The sequence below is a fragment of the Strongylocentrotus purpuratus genome, unplaced genomic scaffold, assembly GCF_000002235.5.
Source record: "Strongylocentrotus purpuratus isolate Spur 01 unplaced genomic scaffold, Spur_5.0 spur5_scaffold_20, whole genome shotgun sequence".
NCBI classification, from domain to species: Eukaryota; Metazoa; Echinodermata; class Echinoidea; order Camarodonta; family Strongylocentrotidae; genus Strongylocentrotus; species Strongylocentrotus purpuratus.
The window spans coordinates 38,719,367-38,744,442 of NW_022145606.1; the positions used below are offsets into that span (position 1 = coordinate 38,719,367).

At 38.1% G+C, this 25,076-nt stretch overlaps 1 protein-coding gene across 1 annotated transcript in view; it reads right to left on the reverse strand.

The window, feature by feature from the left end:
• Positions 1-25,057, reverse strand: part of LOC115927718 — a 30,567-nt gene extending 5,510 nt beyond the window's left edge. Inside the window, exons 1-2 of the mRNA XM_030993927.1 lie at positions 24,716-25,057; positions 22,457-22,505 (exon numbers count right to left, since the gene is read on the reverse strand). Of these exons, the coding sequence (XP_030849787.1) occupies positions 22,457-22,505; positions 24,716-25,011 (345 nt within the window). The 5' untranslated portion in view covers positions 25,012-25,057. The remainder of the gene's footprint in view (positions 1-22,456; positions 22,506-24,715) is intronic.
• Between the last annotated feature and the right edge of the window lie 19 nt (positions 25,058-25,076).

The following is a 25,076-nucleotide window of genomic DNA, read 5'->3' on the forward strand; positions in this document are numbered from 1 at the left end:
CCCAGAAGCTCAGGGGGTATAGGCATTTAATTACTGTCAGATGAGCATATTTTGATACCTTATTTGTGACACTGGCAGGTCATAAATTTGTTTTGGGTCCAGAGGGCGGAGCCCCCAGAAGCTCAGGGGTTTTATACATTAAATTATCGTCAGATGAGCATAATTTTATACCTTATTTGTGACACTGGCAGGTCACGAATTGACGTGAGGACCAGGGGCGGAGCCCCTGGAAGCTCAGGGATTTGGGGCAATAAATTACGATCAGATGAGCATATTTTGATACCTCATTTGTGACACTGGCAGGACACAAATTGGTGTTGTGTCCAGGTGGTGAAGCCATCAGAAGCTAAAGGGTTTTATAAATCAAATCATCGTCGGATGAGCATAATTTTATACCTTTTTTGTGACACTGGCAGGTCACGAATTTGCGTGGGGTTCCGGGGGCGGAGCCCCCAGAAGCTCTGGGGTTTTGGGCAATAATTTACGGTCAGATGAGCATATTTGTATACCTTATTTGTGACACTGGCAGGACATAAATTGGTGTTGGGTCCAGGGGGCGGAGCCTTAGGGCCCTAGGTGGGGTCCAGGGGGCAGACCCATCGGATGTCAAGGGGTTTTAGGCATTTAATTACGGTAAGATGAGCATATTAGCAAATTGAATGACGCAATTAGCTTTTTGAATGTTGATCTACATAGTCATTCAATTTCGCACGAACTTTAATGAACGTAACATTAATTGGAATGCTTAGCTAGTTTACGAAGTTTGGCCGGAAAACCTATAGTATCATTATCATTGAGATTTAGATATTTTTTTAATTACTATAGTTTACACAAAAATTATATTTCTGTAAATGTAAATGGGTTTGTAATTGCAAAAACCAGAGAGTCCGAAATAATATGTAAACAGTTTCTTAATTCCGAATATGAAATGGACCGGGCTATTTATTATTGACATTTCGTTCTCATTTTCTTTATCACACGTTTTGTAATCTTGACACAGTTCATTCTTTCCTAATCGCTTTTTAAAACACCAATTTAGATTGGCCGCTTTTCAAAGACATGAACAAATTATTATGACGTGCGCTTACCAGCCAATAATTGATTTGTGTTCTTTCTTTTTGTTTATCCACGCACTGTAGTCCTGTAGTCTCTTTCTATTCTTTACGCGTTTTAGAAGAGGAAAAAGACGAAAAAACACACCTGAAAACAATGTGTTTATTTAACACCTTCTCGTTCTCTCAAATTTTCTCAATGTCTAGCCATGATAACTCCAACAATAATAACGCCAATATAAAGATCCTCTAATGCCCCATTGTACTACTTGTAGCTACTCCCTTATAAAAAAAACCATGGTAACCATGGTAAAACCATGGTAAAACCATGGTACCATCATGGTACCTGTGGTACTCGTCTCTAACCATGGTACTACCATCAAAGAACCATAGTATTACCATGGTTATATGACAAGTACCATCGTATATCATGGTACTTCCAAAATTGTACCATGGTACTCTATGGTACCTGTGGTACTCGTCTCTAACCATGGTACTACCACGCAAGAACCATGGTATTACCACGGTCATATGACAAGTACCATGGTATACCATGGTACTTCCGAATTTGTACAAACAAAAATTGTTAAAAAAATTGATAATAATCAGAAGAATCATAAAAAACATAATTATTATGATTAATTTTGTTAAATAATTATTATTATAATTTATAATATTAAGAAATGCATTTATGTAGTTTAAGACTTGTGCAATTTTTATTACGGGAAAACAGGAGAGGAAAAGTCAACTTTCATTTGGCCATTTATCAATTGTGTGTAAATGTAGAAATTGTGCAACAGCTTGAAATATCATAAAGGACTGCACAAGTCAAGACTATATACCTACAACTACAAGCCCCAACCCCATACAGCTAGCGCACACAGCTACTGTCTATACACACAACCAGCCCTTGCAGCGCACTGTGAGCATTCCCGCATTTATGAATGGTTTTGGCAATGTGCCGAAGGGATCGCTGTATCATACTACAGTGCAGTGCAGTGTATACTGTGGACATGCAGCTACATGTAGCTACATGTATAGTAGGCCTACGCACTATTCACAATCCAGCTTCATGATCGTGTGTTTCTTGGTGTTTTAGATCTGCAAAATCATGCTGAATTCTTTTTTTACCGGCTATTCTACAACAGTATGGGTAAGTTTAAGAATCATCTTCTTTATTTACAATATGTAGATAGATCTAGTCGATGTCTAGATAGTTATTTATGACATTGTCAACTGGGACTTCAAACAGCTTCGACAGGATAACAGTTAAGACTGAACATGTATGATCCCATGTACGTAATTTGTTGTAGTATCCTGATGGGTTTATGGGGCATATCATTCAAAGCAAAGTTTGTCCATTTACATACACATTGTCATTCACTCTACTGTTAGTATGTAGTGTCATTGTTCGCAGGATTGAATGTTTTATTCTTTTTAGAAAATAAATATAATACTGCATAAAAATCCAGCAAATTAACGAACTAAGCTAACCGATGTCATGTCTGCCTCTGCTCTGTGACTGCATGTGTGATTTCATGTTGACAGTTGTTGATATTCATATTTGTTTTTGTTATAGACTCTAATTCAAACTTATCTTTTTTAAATTACAGATATATACGCAACATGATAAATGACTAGTTTCCATATCGACGTTCTTTATCATCATCTTGACCAAAACACCAACGCCACCATCACGTCTTCGTCGTTGACCTCCGTTTTGGGGTTTGAACTTTGAAGTTTGTTGCGAACTCTAATAATGAATTGGACATTGGCATTATCAATTTTTGTTCTGTCTTTGAACACAGTCAACGTCGAACTTTGATTGAAGGTAAGAACCTCCTTTTTACCTTCTTCGTCTTCGATTTGCGTTTCGTCGTTTGCAAGTCTGATCCTGACTCCGGCTAATGATGAATTTATAAACTTTCGATCTGTCTTCGATCACCGCCGACGTCAAACTCTATACCAAGTTTCACCATCACCATATAATACATGGACTTCGCATCCGATCGACATTGCCGACTCTTGGCTTTCATTCATCATTCATTTTTGAACTGTATTATGATTACCGACGTCATCTAGCTACCATAGCAAGTAGGCCTAGCTACCAATTTTTTCTTCAAACTAAATTCGGGTACGACATCATCAACGAATCTCGCACCTCCGCTGGAAGGATAGTTTGTAAAATGTACTATGTAATTTGAATATGAGCGGCAGTCTTTCGCTATAGAAATAGACTAACAACTTTACTTATAATATTGCTGTGTGCTGAAAGTGTCATGTATAATGTAATGTATAATGTAACAAGCGGCAGTCTTTCGCTATAGAAATAGACTACAGTTTTCGACTATAAATTGTTTTATATATTTTACGCGAGCTAGATTTTAGCTCGGTTGAATAAACGCCTTTAAAAAAGTAAACATACTGTTTCCATTGTTTGATGTTTGATACGTCATATGATCATTTGACATTAATGATCAAAATTATTGTGATGTCTTTTGTTCACAGATCATGTTTACGAGAGTAGTGGCTGAACCTTGAGAAAATGGATAATTGTGCTGAAAGTGGATTTCATGCCAGCTCCTGTCATTTTTGTGTCTACATTGCAGACCAGCATGTTATTTCAAAGATAAATGATCAAGGGCTGGCAGATATTATGAGGAATACTGTGTTGAAAGTGCTTAATGTATGTAGTAGATTTGTAAATGATAACAAAAAACCAATCATGCAATGTAATCAATGCTTTCTTTTTATTAAGCTACATGCAGAATGGAAAGGCGACTGGGTACGTGCAGTAACATTATAGTACAAGTACCATGGTAACAGGAGAACAATGGTAACGAAAGGTATGGGAGAACCATGGTAACCATGGTACAGAGAACCATGGTAACCGAGAACCATGGTAACCATGGTTCTTATGGTGGATGGTAATTTGGACAAAGAACCATGGTAACCATGGTACTGAAAATCATGGTACTGAAAACCATAGTACTGAAAACCATGGTAACCATGGTACTGAGAACCATGGTACACGGAACCATGGTTACCATGGTTTTCAGTACCATGTTTTTAGTACCATGGTTTCCAGTACCATGGTTACCATGGTTCTATGTCCAAATTACCATCCACCATGAGAACCATGGTAACCATGGTACTGAATCCATGGTTTTTACATGGTACATTTTTGTAAGGGCTTGCTCCCTCTGTATAGAAGACAAGCCTATAATAAATCGGTGACCATTGGTCCCCATGATCCTCTCTTCTTATGTTAATCGAGAGCTGAGTTAATGAGATAGCCATCTGTCAGTGAGCACCCTGGGCGGTCTATTCACTCCTAGCCAAACTAGTACAGTCGGTCTTTAAAGACAACATTACATCTATGCCTAGGAAATGAAGGCCTATTTATTATCCGCTACTTTACTACGCCTCTGCAAGTATCCTGATGGTCCTTTGCCATTTGGGTCCGATCGTTCACGAGACCCCCATCCTCACACACACATGCCTTGCCGAGACATCAACATGGTATCAAATGTACACCTATTCTACTGACCAAATATTTAATTGGGCGATTCCCAAATCCTTAATCCCCAACCCGAACGATATAATCTGGCAAACCGCAAATCTGGACAAAAGCGATCGAACAATAACGTTGAGTCGCTGAGCGCCCGACTACATAGTAAAAGCTATATGACAATAGATGCTTAGAGCTCGCCGTTGACTTGTTTGTAAAATAGGGACTTTTAGATTTGCGTGGACTGATACGTGTGACGTCCATTCAAGGCAGTGCATTAAAAGGACGTCGACCGTAGCAATCCACATTGTCTTCGTGCAAAATTAAAAGTCCCTAATAACCGATAAAGGTGTACGTTAGATATAGTATTTGATCGTGAATCCTAACTTTTCCTTTTCTTTTCGTATATGTCTGTTTAACTTTATGTTTTCTATTTGTTTCCATGACGCACCGCCCCACGAAAAAGCAAGAACAACAACATAGTCAGGAGTAAACAGGTACTATATACAAAAGAAAAAGAAAATGAGAATGATAATGAAGAGAATGAATGTACACATATTTGAGAACATTACAGTTAACTTTAAAAACATTACGGAAAAAAAAAGTGCAATGCGATGCTGGTGTATCGCATTGTGCATTGTCTGCCTTCAGAGGGTTAACAGAACATACATGTATATGCTTTAGTTTTTATGTACGTTCTGTGATTTTATGATTCTTCAATACCAACATTCTGAAGATTACAAACTTAGTCGTAATGAAAGTCATATCTTAAAATGGGGGATTTGGAAAAAGAGCGACGTTTAATAGAGCAGATACAATAACAACACATTCTGGCTTTGCAATGCATATTGTCTTCTAGGACTATACAAAGTTTGTTTGTGCAGTTGCATATAGGCTACATTTTTCTATGTACGGTGTTTGTTACTTTATAACCAAGGCTTGGCTAATTCCAGAACCTTGGAGTACACACCAATACGTATTTGTTACATGATCAACCTAAACTAACTTTGCGCCCCCTAAGTTTCAGAACAATTTGCGGCACCTCAATAAAATATAAATTTCTGCACCCTAAGTTTCAGTTCAAATTTGCGCCCCCTTAGTTTCAGTTCAATTGTGCGCCCCCCTCAATAACATATCAACGTCCCCCCCCCCCCCCCCCCCCCAAGTTTCAGATCAATGTGGCGCGGGCCCTTCAATGTAATATATACATTTTGCGCCCCCTACGTTTCAGAACAAGTTGCGGCACCTCAATAAAATATAAATTTCTGCACCCTAAGTTTCAGATCAAATTTGCGCCCGCTTAGTTTCAGACCAGTTTTGCGCCCCCTTAAAATATAAACGTCCTACCCCCTTAGTTTCAGATCAATTTGGCGCCGCCTCAATAAAATATAAATTCCTGCCCCAAAGGTTTTAGACTCAATTGTGCACCCCCTCAATGAAAGATCCATTTTGTGCCTACCTTAGTTTCAAATCAATTTTGCGCCCCCTCTTTAGTCTAAGATAGATGTTGCGCCCCCGAAGGTTAAGATAAATTTTGCGCTACCTCAATCGAATATAAAAATGCCGCCCCCTTAGTTTCAGATCAATTTTGCGACCCTCCCCCCACCCGAAGTTTCAGATCAATTTTTCGCCATCTCAGTAAAAGACAAATTTTGCGCCCCCGGTCAATAATGTATATATTTTCCGCCACCTAATTTTCAGATCAATTTGCAACTCCTCAATTAATCAGCACTGTCATTTTTCTGTTCTTTTTTCCAAGTTTAATATTTTTCGTTATATACTTTCAATTATTTCGCTCTATATCTAACACCATCACTTTAATACGGCACATAACATGTGAACGCAACGTTGTCATATGATGGAAGGCACGTTTGAAAGGGAGAGAAGAAGAGAGAGAGAGAGAGAGAGAGAGGGGGGGGGGGGTTGTTACACCCTCAAATGTAATAACTCCCACAAATGTAATAACACTTTACCCACAAATGTAACAACACCCACAAATGTAATAACACTTTACCCACAAATGTAATAATTTCACCCACAAATGTAATAATGACTTTACCCACAAATGTAATAAATTTTAAGTGATATTTTGAATCACCCACAAATGTAATAATGACTTTACCCACAAATGTAATAAATTTGAAGGGATATTTTGTCGAATTTAAAACTATAACCCTGTAATAAAGCATGGGTATAGCGCGCAGTCTTTGCTCCAGACCCGGTTATTTCAAAAAAAATAAAAAATCTTCAAAACTAAGACCACACCATCTTCCAAACTAAGACCCGGTAATAAAGCATGGGTTTAGAGCGTAGTTTTTCTTCCAGACCCGGTTATTTCAAAACTTTTGAAAAATCTTCAAAACTAAGACCCCATCATCTTATTCCTATGGAAGAACATAAGTATTGAGCGTAGTCTTTCTTCCAGACCGGTTTTTCAAAAGTTAAAAAGCAAACAAAAAACAAAACAAAACAAATCAAAACAACAAAAAAACCTTTTAAACTAAGACCCCTCTATCTTCCAAATTAAGACCCGGTAATAAAGCATGGGATTAGAACGTAGTCTTTACTTCAGACTCGGTTATTTAAAAAAAAAAATCTTCAAACTTAGACCTCACCATCTCATTCCTGTGGAATAACATGGGTATAGAGCGTAGTCTTTCCTCCAGACCCGGTTATTTCAAAGGAAATAGAAATTTAAACAAATCTTCGAAACTAAGCCCATCATCTTATTCCTCTTTTTTTTCATTTAAAAAATAAATTACATTATTACATATGTGGATACAACACGTCACAAATAAATGATTGGTCGGCGGTCACACGAACTGACGAATCAGTCAAAATGGTCCATATATATAACACAAAGAGGAGGGACCGATTCGATGGTTCGTTGACCGTCGACGATTTCTTAATCATGTAAATATTCTATTGTAAACAAACAAAAGGGTATCAACTGGGTTAGGGGAGCCTTCCAAAGTTGCGACTGTGCCCGGACGCGTCGGGGCGCGATGAATAGAACAGTCGCGTCCCAAGAGACGCATTGAGGCGCAAAGGGGCGCGAAGGGGCGCAATAGTCACCCTCACCTGATTCTTGCATATGAAAAGAAACCGTCTATTGTTAGTATAAACCCGCTCTATTCTTCTTGCGCCCTTTTGCGCCCCACCAGGCGATGGAAGATTATCTCTCCCGTCATTGTTCTCGCTCGTGATGCGCGGTACAGCTTAAACTTGATATACAGAAAGTATTTGTCGGCCAAAGCCTGACTTCCCCTCCTCCGGTTTTCGTTCTGATAAACTTTCCATTGTTTGTACAAAAATGATGTATTCTTCTCGCGTCGCGATCTATTCTTCTCGCGCCGTTTTGCGTCGTAACGGGCGGGGTATTACCTTTCCAATCATTGTGGCGAAGCTTTGCGATGTACATTACTACAGCACAGCATGAACTTCTCTGGTGGGATCGTCTTTTTTTTTTGGGGGGGGGGGGCAATCAACACACTCGTTCATCTTGATCAGAATACATTATGATTTATTTTTGTTGGGTTTAATACGCCTCCTTTTAATTTTTGTGACGACTGTATGAAATGTGAAATAAAGATGACTATGTACGATTAATGGTTGTTTAATTGCGAGCTTAATTGTCCCCAACAACAAAAAATAAAAGACGAATGATGTGAATGACCACATGTATGCGGTTATAGTCGGCAAATTGATTACTGTTTGGGTCGCTTGTGTATGTTTTTAATTTGAATGATTATCAACATATTTGTATAATTCCCACATCGCGATATGATTCTAGCGTCGTATAATGGACAAAGGAATTATCTTTCTCTCCCGTCATTAATATTCACGCTACGCGTTGCACATCGCCACAGCCTGAGCTTGGAAGAATTTATATTTTGTCAGTCAAATCCTTTTTTTTTTCTCCTCCCATGACTTGGTTCTAATAAATTGAAGGTTTGCTTATTAGGGATAAGAAGGATAACATCAAACAAACGATTTACTCAAGATGACGCTCTTTTCATTTCACCTCGCTGTTTGATAAAGTAGAGTTTTACGGAGCGAATACAAAAGAAAAGTTCGCTCTAAGGCCAAATAAAAAAATGATTTATTAGTGTCCTGTTTTTTCGAAAACTAGGAAGGAGGAGGCCCTCTCTTTTCTTTTTTTTTCTTTCAAAATGGCCGCTCAAAATGGCCGCTCGGTACATTTTCCCTGACAGTCGGGCTATTTTTCAAGATGGCCGCCGAAATCTTTTAACTTTTTAAAAAAATCAGTAATAGATCCATTTTAGTATTGTTTTTCATGTTTTTTTTTCAATTTTTTTTCAATTTTTTTTAATTAAATAAAAAAAAAAATTAAAACAAATTTCCCCAAAAATAAAAAATAGGAGGCGGCCCCCAAAAAGGAAGCAGGCGGGGACGCTAAACATGTATATTTTGTTAAGTGGCCTCAGGGAAAAAAAACACATAAAATGCCATGGCAGGATTTCACGCCCGAGATTTGCCTTCGAAAATTGCCCGTCCAAAAGGCGTTTTAAATCATAATAATTCCATAGCTCTTTTTAAAAGTGCAATAAATAGAAAAAAGAGTCCGGGAACTATATCGAGATTATAAAACACGTGTGTCATGAAGATGTAAACAAAAAAGCGAAGCCTGATGGTGATAAAGTTGAGCAGCAATTGGAAATGCAATACAAAACATTAATCAGTTCATGATGATAATTAATCATTCGACACAAATGCAAACATTGATTTCTGCTCTAACATTCGAATCATTTATTCGTAGATTTGTATAATTAAGTGGCGAAAGTGAAATTTTGAAATCTTAATGCACAGATACAAAAAACATACCAAACATGTTTTGATTCTTATCCTAAAAAAAAAAAAAAAGGGCAAATTTTAAAAGATCTTTTTAAAAGGAGGGAGGCGCTATAGCCCAGTGGTAGAGCAGAGCAGCTCGTAACCGGGAGCTCCCTGGTTAGAAACCAAGTCGATATGCTATTGTAAGGCATAACTCAACATTACATTTCGTTCGGAGAGGATCTTAAACCCGCCGGTCCCCTATTTGCCTAATTCAGAGCATACACATGCTTCATATAGCAGTCAGGAAAAAAAGCGAACGGTACAGGAAGCTACCTTTTATGGATAGGCCTAAATTGAAGGTTTGGCTTTACTAGGGAGAAGAAGGATAACATCAAACAATAGATCTACTCATGATGACGCTCTTTTCATTTCACCTCGCTGTAAGATAAAGTAGAGTTCTATGGAGCGAATACAAAAGAAAAGTTCGCTCTAAAGGTAAAAACATAGAATGCCGTGGCAGGATTTCACGCGGCCGAGCAAGACTATTGTTTGATCGCTATAATTGTCCGACTTGCTATAGATTCTTGTTTAGCTACACATTAAGGTTGCTCGCTAGTTATAAGGACCGCTATTCATTGGACAACTATTCATGAAGACCGCTATTCGTAATTTGAGAACATGGTCATTATGTATAAGGGTCATGAATTCGTAATACGACATCCCCCTCCCCAAAACTAAATAAATAAATAGAAAACATGAATAGATTAATAAACTTAACTAATGATACAATAACAAATAATGCCCGGTAATTGGGAATAGCCGCCTATGAGCGCAACAACTATTAGCTGCTCAAAGAGCTGTCTTTTGTCATTGCGTTGCAAAAACAAAGTGCTTTTAAAAGTTACATGTACTATAATATCCGTATGTTATATAACACCCAATGTGAACATGACGTGTTCAGGCCTTATAACTATATACAGTGCACGTTAAAACAAAAGACTTTACTAGCGCTAACTAACAAATATGCAACGTCAAAACGTCACGAACATTGAAGATAACAAATTGTTAAAGGTGAAATTCAAAGAAAATCACAAATATGTCAACTAATGTATTACTAGAAACTGGTAAGCTAACAGATGGCCATCGTACAAGTTTGAGGTCAGCTACATATCGGGTGATTTGTAAAAATAAAAATACAACCACCTCCATAGCAGCTGGGATATACGAGAGATTCGCCAGAAAAATAACGATGTTTTAATGACGTCACAACAGGGACCAATACTGCCCAAGCAGACGACATCCCATAAAGGATGAACATAATTGCAAAGCTATTATTTGTCAAATTATAATGAGTTTAGTGTATATATGTACTGGCACGTCAAACCGATCAAAAGGGGACATGACCCGATTCTGATAACTCAAATCTTTTGCTTGTAAATACACAGGATAGGGGTTAATTAACAATCAAAGAAACCAGACTTTCAAATTGAAAAGCCCCCGGATTGATATTAAGGACGGCATTTGTTCCCTCTTAAAACGCCGAACATACCGCGGTGTCTGCAGCTGAATATACAATGGCGTCTTATTTTGTTTACAAGCGACAGATTCCTTTATTTTTGTATCGCTGCATTTGTCATCAAAATAAAACCATGCGCGGGGTTTAGAGTGAGGCAATAGATTACACATTTAGCCTGACGGTAGTGAAGTAAGAGAAAGAACTCAAGAGAAGATGAAAACACAGGCACTGAAAATGTGTGAGATGTCATGGGACATCGTCTGCTTGTGCAAATCATGTCCCTGCTGTGATCTCACACATCTCAGCAGCATTCGGAGAGCTATTCAGGTGCTATGCCGGGGCTGTATTTAAGCGTTTTGTAATTTATAATAATCATTACTTCGAATGTTTCCAAGCATTGAATTTTGATAACCTTGTCGAATCAAAGTTTCAACTTTGCAATAAAGAAAATAAAGCTAGATTTAAAATCAATAAATATCTACTTTAAGACAAATGACACCACCAATAAAGTTTCTTCGCGAAGAAATATTCGATCGAATTTCATGTTTGGAACAGATAGGCGATTTCGAATTGTTCCATCTACCGAAACGTTTTGATGATGCAGGCTCCCGACAATACGACTATCATTTTTGTAATATCTTTAATTTGCAGATGTTTGTTTGTTTTGTATGACATATTTATAAACGCCCTATAATCTTATTTCAAGCAGAATCTTTGAATCTCTTTGATTATAAGTATCATTTTTTAAATCACGGGTATTTAAATACAATAGCTGATTTTGCGAAGATTTAGAGAACCTACGTTTCTATTCTTTAAATCGATCTTGCATGAGAAAGAACAGAGTGATGATATAGATATATGACCTATTTTGATCGGATGACAGAACAAAATAAATGTAATATGAACCAAATAATGTGTCAAAACATACAGAAGGAATACAATTATACATATCGTTTTTGTTTTGTTCGTGAAGAAATTAATATAATACAAGTATATATTGAACACATTAATGAACAGAAATGAACAATCATAACAACGTCAACGCCTACACAACTTCGATGTTTGGGAGGAATATAACAATCAGAACAACAATCTAAATCAATGTCTTGTACGTAAAATAATAATAAAACATATCAGTAGCCAACGTGAAAATTTTAGAGTCAAATCTTTCAAGACGAGAGCGGACACACACGCGAGGATTACATGAATAACTAATGCGTAGGAATGGGCGCGAAAGCTTTTCAAATTCACAAATTCACAATTCACAAAAAGCGCTTCGCCTTTAAGCGCACCCCCCCCCCCCCACCCCGAATGAGTGTTATGTAGGGTACGCATATGCATTTTCCCTCCTTTTGAAAACAGTCCCCTAAGTCCGGTGTGTAAAGTCAATACGGGCCGGATTTGTGTGTACTAGACGAGCCGGACTTTGGTGCGTGAAAAGTACCCCTTTACCAGACAGTAACAATGAGTCTCCAAACAATAGCCAGATTTGATATTCATATTGTGAGCATGTGCTTAGTTATATCGGGATTCCCTGGTTATATTGAAGACGTGGGCTAATATCTGTTTGCCCAGTATTTCTCGCTGATTGTTTGACCAACATTAAATTGCTATTGTCCAGCTGACTTTTCTAAAGGCTTTTCTACCCTCGGCGCTAAAGGGATTGCGGAAAATTTCAACACTATTTGTGTTTCTTGATGACCCAGTAGAAGAAGAATAAGGGCTCCCTGCCCCCCCCCCCCCCCCCCCCGAAAAAAAAATGTCCCAAAACAACGCAATCATTATTAATTCCGTTTACTACTTGATACCAACACGTGCATGATGGATCCCCCGGATGGATCCTTATTTAGACGGTGAGACAGTTCTGTTACGAGAAGCAATTCAACGAATTGCCATGGCTTGTATTTGTTCTAGAACGCACTACGCTCTTTCGATAACACGTGGCCCCTATTCAGCACAATATATACGTATTTTAGTTATTCTTAACAATGACCTAGATCTAAAACTGGCCGCGGATGTAACCCCCCCCCCCCCCCCCTTCGTCGCAAAGAAATATTCGATAAAATTCTTTGATACGGGCACAGTGTATTTAATTTTGTTCGTAACATTAGTGTTTTGCAAAGAAAGAACATTCTGAAAATGAGCGTCTTCCTTCTAACGAAACATATTGATGATGTTCCCGACAATACGGATATCATTTGCATTAAAAAAACATCGTAATACAGATAAAACGCTTTTTAAATCCAATTCATGGAGAAACTACGACATTCTGGATTAAGTATCATTTTCAACATCACGGATTTAAAAATACGTTCTCTAATTTTAAGAAGATTCAAAGGATCTATGAAATAACAGACTGATGATATAATTATATGATTTATAATGATCATACGACAGAACTGTTTACAAGATGCAACAAAAATTGTTTAAAAACAGAAAAGAAAATCGAAACATGCGATAACATCGCTATAAGGAAATATAAAATTACAATTAAAGTGTCAAAACATGCACGAGGAAAACAATGTCAGAGAGAGTGGGGTAAGTATAAAATAAATTTGTTTTTTTCGTGAACAAATCAATTTGTATTAAAATTGATACAGTATATTGAACACAATCATGAACAGAACAGGAGGAGATGAAAAAATGAAAAATCATGCCAACGTTAACGCCTACAGAACTCCGTTTTTGAGAGGAAAATAAACAATCAGAACAAACATTGTAACCAATGTCATGTATGTAAAATAATATTAAAACAAATCAGTAGCCAAAGTAATGCTTTTCAGAGTCAAATCTCGCAAGACGAGAGCGACACACAAGCGGGCACTACATGAATAACTAATGCGCCGGACCGGGCGCGAAAGGGCGCGAAAGCTATTCAAAGTTTAAGCTCCATTCACAAATGTCAAGTGCTTCACCGGGGCGCGCCCGGCGGGGTAATTTCGTAACAATGAGACTCCAAACAATAGCCAGATTTTAATGAGCTGGCAACCAACTGAAGTCCTCTCCTATCCGACGCAAAAAGGCGCTAATGGGCGCATAAAGGCGCCTCCTTTGTTCTCATATCCTGCTCTGCGCCCCGACGCGTCGCGGCACAGTCGCAACTTTGGAAGGCTCCCCTTAAAGAGCTTCCCTCTTATACAAAACTCCTAAACGAGGACCCGAAAAAGGTCCTTGGATGGCAATCTCCTTTCGAGATTTTCTTTAGTAGGAAACCAGAACAAAATTATATCTCCCGTCAAAAAACAAACTATACTATCCATGGTTGGGAAAAGAATGTACAAGCTGTTCGAAGAAAGGCTTACAAGGCTTTGCAGCGTGTAAAAAAAAGAACGATTAGATCCCAGGAAAAAAAACTTAATGTACCAAACATACCAGATCAGGTAAAGGTTGTTAATATTCTTTATCTCATTGTATAATTAAAATAATTATTTCCTTTTGATCAGTCATACTTCATTTCAACTCCGTCTACTCTTAAAGCATCTGAAAAGTATTACTGAAAAACTTTTGGAGTTGTACGTGTTAAGTAGTTTTATATGGACGAATACTAAGTTACAGAAAGCCAGGTACATTTAGTATTTCGGCATCTTGTTCTCTTGTTTTTCCTAGCTTAGAAGAATTGTCACGTGTTAGGTTGTTTGCGTTTTATATCAAGTTCAGTTGATGTTATCAGGTTCAATATTGCCCAAATTATAACCTTGTTTGCTTGTAAAAGACATGTGAGTTACTCCACCTTTTTATACGTAATAATTATTTTGGTTCTGTTACCGTCTGTATATTAATGAAACAACCTCTTCATTCGTTTGGAATAAAATAATCTTACAAAATCTATGTATCCATCATTGCATTTAATACTATAAAACCATAACCTCTGCAATTTACTCACATTGATTGAGAGAGTATATAGATATTTTATCAGTCAAAGGGTTCTGCAACCGTTCATCCAAAACATGCAAATATGTTTCGCGCGATCTCGTTATACAGCGATTTGTTATATGAAAGTATGCGTTGTTATTTGCTTGTTAACCGATTATCATCCCCCCAAAAAGAAAAAACAGGGTCATAGTACATAATAAATATAAGGTATAATGTGTAAATCATCAGGGATAATTATGTTATAATAATTAATCTCAAGGAAGATATGCTGCCGGCGAAGAAGCAAATGGAGGAATAGAAAACATTATAAAAAAAGCTGAAGATGGAAAACGACATTGCCAGATAGACAGAGAGACAGACAGGGAGAGGGAAAGAGAGAGAGAAAGAGAAAAAGGGGGGGGGGGGGAGGGGGCGGGAGAGATAGAAAGTTGGACGTAGTCCGTACTGTATTTATTTATATGATTTTTGTCTCTCCGATCAACGGTCAACGAACCATCGAATCGGTCCCTCCTCTGTGTGTTATATATACCATTTTGACTGATTCGTCAGTTCGTGTGACCGCCGACCAATCATTTATTTGTGACGTGTTGTATCCACATATGTAATAATGTAATTTATTTTTAAATGAAAAAAAAGAGGAATAAGATGGTGGGTCTTAGTTTCGAAGATTTGTTTAAATTTCTATTTCATTTGAAATAACCGGGTCTGGAAGAAAGACTACGCTCTATACCCATGTTATTCCACAGGAATGAGATGGTGAGGTCTTAGTTTGAAGATTTTTTTTGTTAAATAACCGAGTCTGAAGTAAAGACTACGTTCTAATCCCATGCTTTATTACCGGGTCTTAATTTGGAAGATAGAGGGGTCTTAGTTTAAAAGGTTTTTTTTGTTGTTTTGTTTTGTTTTGTTTTGTTTTTTGTTTGTTTTTTAACTTTTGAAAAACCGGGTCTGGAGGAAAGACTACGCTCAATACTTATATATGTTCTTCCACAGGAATAAGATGATGGGGTCTTAGTTTTGAAGATTTTTAAAAAGTTTTGAAATAACCGGGTCTGGAAGAAAAACTACGCTCTAAACCCATGCTTTATTACCGGGTCTTAGTTTGGAAGATGGTTGGGTCTTAGTTTTGAAGACTTTTTTTTTTTTTTTAAATAACCGGGTCTGGAGCAAAGACTGCGCGCTATACCCAGCTTTATTACAGGGTTTTAGTTTTAAATTCGACAAAATATCCCTTCAAATTTATTACATTTGTGGGTAAAGTCATTATTACATTTGTGGGTGATTCAAAATATCACTTCAAATTTATTACGTTTGTGGGTAAAGTCATTATTACATTTGTGGGTGATTAAAAATTATTACATTTGTGGGTAAAGTGGTTATTACATTTGTGGGTGAAATTATTACATTTGTGGGTAAAGTGTTATTACATTTGTGGGTGTTGTTACATTTGTGGGTAAAGTGTTATTACATTTGTGGGCGTTATTACATTTGTGGGAGTTATTACATTTGAGGGTGTAACAGGGGTGTCGAAGACCAAAAGAGAACCTTTGACCCATGTATTGTTCGTGAAATGCATGCAATACTGTTTAATGCACCCATAGGCTTGCAGGGATGGGGCATAAATAGTACCCTTTAATATACAAAGAGTTGCGACACGAAGCGCCCGTTTTGTTGCGTTTTGTTGGAAACAGATATGGCGTTTGAATTATAATTTGGACATGCATGAAGTAATCAGTTGATTGAGTGAAACAAGTCCGGATGCGTGTGGCATGGAAAATTAAGGCATGCAATTAATGGCGTGCGACCTATGCCTTGGACGTGTCGGGCAGCATGCTAAGACATTTTCGACGTCATGCTTTACTCAATATATTTACAGAACATTCATCAAACATTGAACATTAGACAAATCTAACATTATTAAAAAAGAATCACCCCTCACTCCACACACATAGCCTATACCATGCCGATACTTTGGGTAATTCAAGTTAGGCAGCCTTAATCCGTGCCAGAACAATAGAATCTGGCAAGCCGGACAAAAGCGATCAAACTAGTGTTGAGTCACCGAGCGCGCGACTACGTATAGTAAAAAGCTACTAGTATATGACAACAGATGCTTATAGTTGTTGAGCTTGCCGTTGACTTGTTGTTTATTATTTATATTCATATACAGTCCCCAAATAACCGATAAAGGTGTACGTTAGATAGAGTATTTGATCGTGAATCCTAACTTTTCCTTTTCTTTTCATACAGTATATATTCAGACAAATGTCTGTTTAACTTATTTTGTTCTATTTGTTTCCATGACGCACCGCCTCACGAACAAGTTACAACAACAGCATAAGGCAATTAACAAAAATATATATGTTTAGCGTCCCCGCCCGCTCCTTTTTTTGGGGCCCCCTCCTTTTTGTTTTCTTTTTTAAAGTAAAAAAAAAACATAAAACACTGTTAAAGGTACTATGTCCCATTTGCAGGCCAAAAAATGAAAAGGTTAAATTCCAACGGCATTTGAAAGACAATGCTAATTTAGAACTTCCCTAAAAAATGGGAGCTTGAAAATGTCTTTAAGTGGGAAAATAAAGACTATTAGTCGTCGAATCGACTTAGGAGCTATAGAGCCAGTAAGTAATAGTCTGATTTTCAGACCATTGTACCGAATGGTCGTACGTTTTATGCTTCGCAAAGATTCAATTAGTTTAATTTTGGCCATTACAAGAAGTGGGTTATTGATGTAGACAAATGCTCATGTACCCTTTACAGCTCACTTATTATATATGTTATTACCAAAGATGAAAACAGCCAGTCAGTCACCCAATAGTGTCTGACAGTGAAGTCAAGCAAGTAAACCGGTTTCATTGCATAATTTGAATATTAGGACACTGCTCAAGTTTAAATTTCACAGATAGGACATACATAACATATTCATAAGATAACATTTTGGCAGGCATATTTAAAAACAGTTCATTTTGGCAGGCACAGTTAAAATCACGACTTCACTTTCAACCAATCAGATGGCAGGATTAGGAAAGATTCTTAAAGTAAGGTATATAATAGGATTTATATCATTGAAGCATAACAAAAATAAACACAAAGATATGATTTGGATTCAGACAAGGATTAAGAGTCGAGAATGGCACAATGAATCGTCTTCTTTCTCTAATAATTAAATGAAACGTCAAAGCTTCCGTGCTTCGCGCGGGAGGGGGGGGGGGGACTGAAATAAGACAAGGATTAAGAGTTGAGCTAAGGCGGACCCCTGAATGCTTATCTGACCGTTATAAAATGACTCAAATCCCTGAATTGTATGGGGCTCAGCCCCCTTGACCCTCTACGCCAATTAATAAACCGCATGAAAGAGAATGGGGTGATGCCGATTTATGTCTGCCACCCAGGTGTTTTTTCTTATTACGTTGTTGCTGGCCACCATTACATCCGAAAATTTGGCTCGGAAATTTGCCCCCCCCCCCCCTCTAAGAACTCCTGGATCCGCGCCTGTCGCTGAGGCTCTACAGCCTGCTCGACTTCTCTACCGAGACCGAGCAGGCTACTAATCGGTTGGTCGCCGCTCTGAGTTGTGACCATAGCTTAAGGTAAAGCGTTTGTGTATGATTCTTATATTTATAATAATACTTGATCAATGAACAGTGCAATGTTTGTATTCTACCAGACCGTCGAATGAAACTGTAATAATCCACTAGGCTGCTCTTTAAGAAAATTCCCCTTGACATATCTCTATCTATATTTATCTACACATTTCAGAAATCATATACGTATTGATTACATTTTGTGTGTATTTCACGTTAACAAATCAAGATTTCAATTTTATCTTGATATCGAGGATTCAGTTATTTCTTACTATCCCCGGTTACTATCTCCTGTATATTCCTGTCACTCTCTTTTTCTCTATTTTATCCTTCTCTCTTTCTTTTTCTATTTTCTTTTTTTATCTCTATGTGTCCTTCTTTCACTATCTCTTTCTCTATATCTCTCTCTTATCTATCCATCTCAATCTTTCTCAACACTCGCGTCTTTTCTTCTCTCTTCATGTCTCTTTAAAAAAAAAAAAATCCCTTTTCATTGCCGTTTGTTTCTCCTCGCTCTCCCTCTCCCCTTCATCCTTGTTGTATATTTACTTTTCCCTCTATCGTCATATTTTACCTTATTTCGTTCAACATGTCTCATTGATTTGATGCCTTTTTTGTTCTTTCTATGCGGTTGCTTTATTCATGATACTTCAATAATGCATTTTTATTGCCAATGTCCCTCTTGAAATGTCCATCTTGTAAATCTTCGCGGCCGCGAGGAAAGTATTAGAGTAAACTATTTTCAATGAATGAATGAGAAAAAGGCCCATTATGAAATTGGAAATGGATTCTAAATTGCGAAATTAAGAAAGAGTTCATAATTATGATCGAATAAAAATGTAAACGTTCATGATTTTTACGGTCCATAATTTAGAAAACGAAATAGTCCGGGCTATTTATTATTGATAGTTTTTCTCACTTCCTTCAGACACGTTTTGTAATCTTGATAGAGTTCATCTTCTCTTTCTTTAAAGGCAGGCTTTACTACTTCAACCAGAAGGGATTAGACCGCCCAGCGAGCCAGCGAGGTCACTGTGACAGGTGGCTATCTCATTAACTCAGCTCTAATTTAACGTAAGAAAAAGAGGATCATTGTGGACCAACGGGCACCGATTGGGGAAGTTTTCTATATAGAGGGAGCTTTGAATTTGGCCGCTTTTTAAAGACAGATAATTAAGACGTGCGCTGGCCGGACAATTATTGATATTTCTATCTTTCCTTCTAAATCACGCACTTGTGTTCTCGACATAGCTTTTGTTTTCTTTTTCTTTTTAATAGAGCTATAGAATTTCTATTTTAAACGAAAAAAATACACTCGAAGAAAAACTGTTTATACTTTCTACCCTTTTCTATTATCGACCTATTTACTCAATATATTTACAGAAAATTCATTTAATAAAAAGCTATATGACAATATATGCTTCATTGCCTTGCTTGCCGTTGACATGTTTGTTTTTATTATCTATTCAGTCCCCAAATAACTCATAGAGATGTACGTTAGATTTATATTTTCTAAATTCTTCGAAAAACAAAGTACCCCTGATTTCTAGACTGAACTCTATCTTTCAAACGCAACTCATCAGAACATGACGGCGGCATATTATAATATAATATAAATATTGTCTGTCTCGCCTCGACTTGACAAAGATAATATTATCTCCCTCACCTCGACTTGACAAAGATAACATTTTGGCAGGCATATTTAAAAACAGATCATTCTGGCGGGCATAGTTAAAATCACGACTTCACTTTCAATTAACCAATCAGATGGCAGGATTAGGAAAGATTCTTAAAGTAAGGTATATAATAGGATTTATATCATTGAAGCATAACAAAAATAAACACAAATATATCATTTGGGTATTATAAACAATAGGCGAGCCAGTAATTGAAAATAGCAAATCTTATGTTGTTACCAAAAAAAAAAAATTGAAAAGGAAAATACAAGGCATCTAATCCATTTACAGGCAGGATGCATCTATATGAAGTGAGCCAACATATATCCACGGTACGACTGGTCTCTTTATTGAAAAAGGCATATCAGAAAAGAATGACCACATATTTGTCTCTAGTGACAAGTTGTTATTGTTGTTTTGGGGTTTATAAGGCTGTCCAATCTGAAAAGATTATTTTCGCAAGGCTATACTGTTTTTTCGAGTTATTTATCAGTGATGATAAGATGGCGCTGTTTCTTTTGCTCTGACAAATTAGATTCTGCTTTATGAAGATATCGTTTGGCAGGATGTGGCGGTGAACCAGGCGGCGGGTGGCTGGTTCAATTAGGCCGGCGGGGGCCCAGGCGACCTCATTAAGAAGAGGCTCGGCTTCCATGCGAGAGGCTGGAGTTTGGCGGCATATGTCAGGAGCAGCTACAGTACATGGCCTATGGTAGTCTTATAGTGCAGACTCACTTTTACGACTGACCAGGGTATGTGCTTGCAGACTAGCATATCCCTGTCCTCCCGTCGGCGGCAGCCAGGCTGAGCTCATGTTTTCTAGCTTTTTCCGAGGCTCGGGTTCCATTCGATAGGCGGCAGCCGGCGCATGCTTTTAGATGCCATTTCCTACCGCCTGCGCTAGCCGGCTGAGCTAATTTAAAAAATGCAGCCGAGACGCATAATTGCAGTTAGCTGCCGCCGGCTGGTATATTTATTTTTGACGCCTCGCCTAAACTAATAATGGGATAACAACCAGGGTGGTCGCTAAAGGGGGTCGTGGGGTGCGACACCCCCCCCCCCCCCCACCTGTCAGGATATTGGCGGTAAATTTGCGCTGCTGTCGGAAAACCTGAGAGAAGAGGGGTGGGAGTAAGAGAGAGGGGGAAATGTTAAGTGGAGTCACCACGTCGAGAGGGCAAGAAAGATACGCATAGATAATTATGTTGGTGTGGCTGGTCCGCTATGTCGTTATTCTTGCTCAATCGTCGTGTACTATATCAATGCGGAAGTTTGAAGTCGTGAAATGCAATATGTCGGTCGGCCGGCAATGTTTTTTTTCCCCTTCGAACTGTGACTTTGTATCGAAAAAAGGGAAAGAAAAAAATACATATTCAGACAATGATTGAGAGTCGGTACAACGAATCGTCTTATTTCTCTAATAATTTAATGGAACATCAAAGCTTCCGCGCGAGGGGGGGGGGGGGGACTGAATTCAAACAAGCATTACGAAAAGAAAACAGTACATAGAATCGTATTCTTTCTCTAATAATTTAATGAAACGTCATATCGGGAGAGGGGAAACTAAATTCAGACAAGGATTAAGAGACGAGAACGATACAACGAATCGTCTTCTTTCTGTAATACATGTAATTAAATGAAACGTCATAGCTTCTGGGATGAGCGGGAGGGGCGAAACAAGAAGTAAGAGTCTGAACGGTACAACGAATCGTCTTCTTTCCCTTATAATTTAATGAAGTGTCAAAGATTCGACGCTTCGAACGGGAGGGGGAACTGAAGGAAAAAAAATGGCCCTGGTTCCTGGCCCCGGAGTTATAGGGTTAAATTTGTAGACATTGGGACAATTGCATTAACATATTTGTCGGTAATTGGTGGCTAGTTTTGTCGGTAATTGGTGGCCTCTACACCCCCCCCCCCCCCCCCCACTGAAAAAGTTCTAGCGACGCCCCTGATAATAACACAGTTCATACACGTGAGATAATTTTTGCAAGTACTACTGGTGAAGTACCAGACCACCGTCGTTGTGCATTGTGCAGCAACGAAGCATATACACAGATCACTTTTCTCTAACCTCTAACCAATCAGCAGGCCATGCTTTTTTCAGGAAGTGCCGGTGGACATTAATGCGTCAAATGTGGTTCTCAAATTTCTAAAGATCCCTACCTTTGGAGGGGGTAGGAGTAAGCAATTTTGCGTCATATTACTCCAGGAAGTGCCTGAAAATGCGCCTAATGTGGTTCTAAAGTTGCAAATGCTTCCTACTCAGGGAGACCCACCGCCGCTTGGTCGCTCCGCTCCCTCAACGCTGACGACTCGCTCTATCTTTTTTCATATATTTTACTCCATGAGATTTTGTGGCCCCTCTACCCCCCGGTAAAAAATTCCTGGGTCCGTCACTGATATTATATGTATTATATTATTACTTGTCATTTAATATATTTCCTTACCTGAACATCCGACTGTCTATCGTAGCCGAAAGACTCATCATCAGTAGACCTATATTATTTATAAAAGACATTTGAGTGCAAAAGAAAATTTAAAAAAGACATGGGAAATATTTATGCTTTAAACGGGTAACATTCATGCCGTAACATTGATATCCGTTCCTGCTAGTTAGTAAGCAAATAATTACCGTTGATGAAGGTGATGGGACACATTATCACTTCCGAGGCGATCTGGTTGTAGCTATCTTTCCGAAGCGAAACTGAGGAAAGATAACATATACCTTCAAATCGCCGAGGAAGTGATAGTTTACCATCGCCTGAAACCAAAAGGTGATTATTTGCTTTATATTCCACATCGGAAACATTTCACTTCTTCCGTCATTTTAGAGCAACAAATCATCAATCAACAGCTATGAAACGATGTACGATAAGTGCATGCAGTGCTTACGTTCGTACGTACGTATACGCAACGTATACAAGAAAGTGCGTTGTACTGTGTAGATAGTACACTGTCGCTCATAAAGGTGGAATATTTTAGTTTTATCCCAATTTATGGAATTATTTTAAAAATAATTTTAAAATAATAGATCTAAATAATAGTATACATTCTCAAATTGTATTGAACAATAATTTGCCAATGTGTGTTTTGCGTGACTGCTAAAGCATGGGTATGCTACTATGCTTATCAACTAGGGGACTTATGCCCTTAAGTCATAAATGACAGTAATGAGGATTAATGCCCCACAAAAGGGCACTAATATAGCACATCAAAACGGTTTTGATCCTGGGGCCCCACAGTTACGAGGCCATTGCTTTGTCACTGAACCATGAATGTACGCAACGGGGGCTAGGGTAGGGGGCAGTTTCCATAAATTAAAAAAAACATAGAAAACGCAATAAATTTTCAATAATTTATTGCATTTTACCCCGGTTCCCGACATAAACAAATCTTCTGTGTGCCCATGCCTTGAGCCATAATGCATGGCCGTCCAGAGGATTTGTTTATGTTGGGGACCGGGGTAAAATGCAATAAATTATTGAAAATTTATTGCATTTTCTGTATTTTTTTATATTTATGAAAACTGCCCCCTATCTAGCCCCCGCTGCGTACAGTCATGGTTCAGTGACAAAACAATGGCCTCGTAACTGTGAGGCCCCAGGATCAAAACCGTGTCGATGTGCTATAGTAAGTGTTAGGCGCTATATAAGCACTGTAATTATTATTATTATTATCATAGTAGTGCCCTTTTGTGAAACATTAATCCTCATTACTGTCATTTATGACTTAAGGGCATAGGTCCCCTAGTTATTAAGCATAGTAGCATACACATGCTTAAGCAGTCCCGCAAACCACACATTGGCAAATTATTATTCAATACAATCTGGGAATGTATACTATTATCTAGATCTATTATTTTTAAATTATTTATAAAATAATTCCATAAATTAGGGTACAACTAAAATATTCCACCTTTATGAGCGACAGTGTATTTCTCTTATCAGTGAAAATGAGTTGCACTGTGTAGATAGTATTTCTCTTATCAGTGAAAATGCGTTGCACTGTGTAGATAGAAGTACTATCTACACAGTGCAACAAAATTTTCTTCTCCCATAAATGATGGGCGAACTATCTTTCATCACGTGATTTACTTTTGACCAATCGTAGCGCAAGAATATTTGTATGTGGAATATAATAGCGCATAATGCAGAAAGTCCTGGTAGCTCCTAGTTACATGCATGTTTCAAATTTCAATAATATTTTGGGTATTTAAAATGACAAGCCTTACAAGCCTAATACAGTTTCAATTTGAAAGCTTCTAAATTATACACTTTCGGTAAGGGATTATATGATTAGGGTTATAGAAAAATGATGTAATGATAATGACACCCCTCCTGCGATAACATGAAGAGCTGGCGGCTGGAGGTAGAGTCAAATGATATCCGTGGGAGCCTTATAACGTTGACTCTTCTATGTTTCTCACCCCATCAATGTCCTTGAATCAATTCCAATGTTTCTTGCTTGCAGTTTATATTTCACACACATTACTAATCTGTAATTCATATTTTCTAATGACACATAAAATTAAATTAAAAAACAGAACCGTCAGTTTGGAGTAAGAAGGGTGTTAAGTAATATACTTTAACACACAGGCAAAGCCCTTTTGGATTCTGATAACCATCACTTTTTTTGTTTCTTTTTTGTCGATTTCGCATTTAAGATAATTCTTTACTTTGGTTTATTTTCATTACATCCAAACTCACTTGAAACGCAGACTATCCGATGCTTTAAAATCTGTTGAAGACTCGACAAGTTCAACAAAGTCTTCTCCATCCAAGGACTTCATCCCGGACAGACCTAGCCACTGTAGGTTCTTGGTTTGTTTTCTAATCAGAAGGCCCAGTCCTCTCATCGTCTCTCTCGATACACAGCTCTTCTCTGATGGGAGCGATGGTGGTGCTACAAGTATGATGTGTGTGAGCTGCTGTCCTCCGGTCCGACGAAGACCAGCCGTGATCTGAGGTATGTCTCTCTCTGCATCATCGATAGTGATATCCATATCTCTCAAGCCAGGAAGCGATGAGAGCAGACCTTCGTAGCTTTGTGACGTCACTCTCCAGGCTG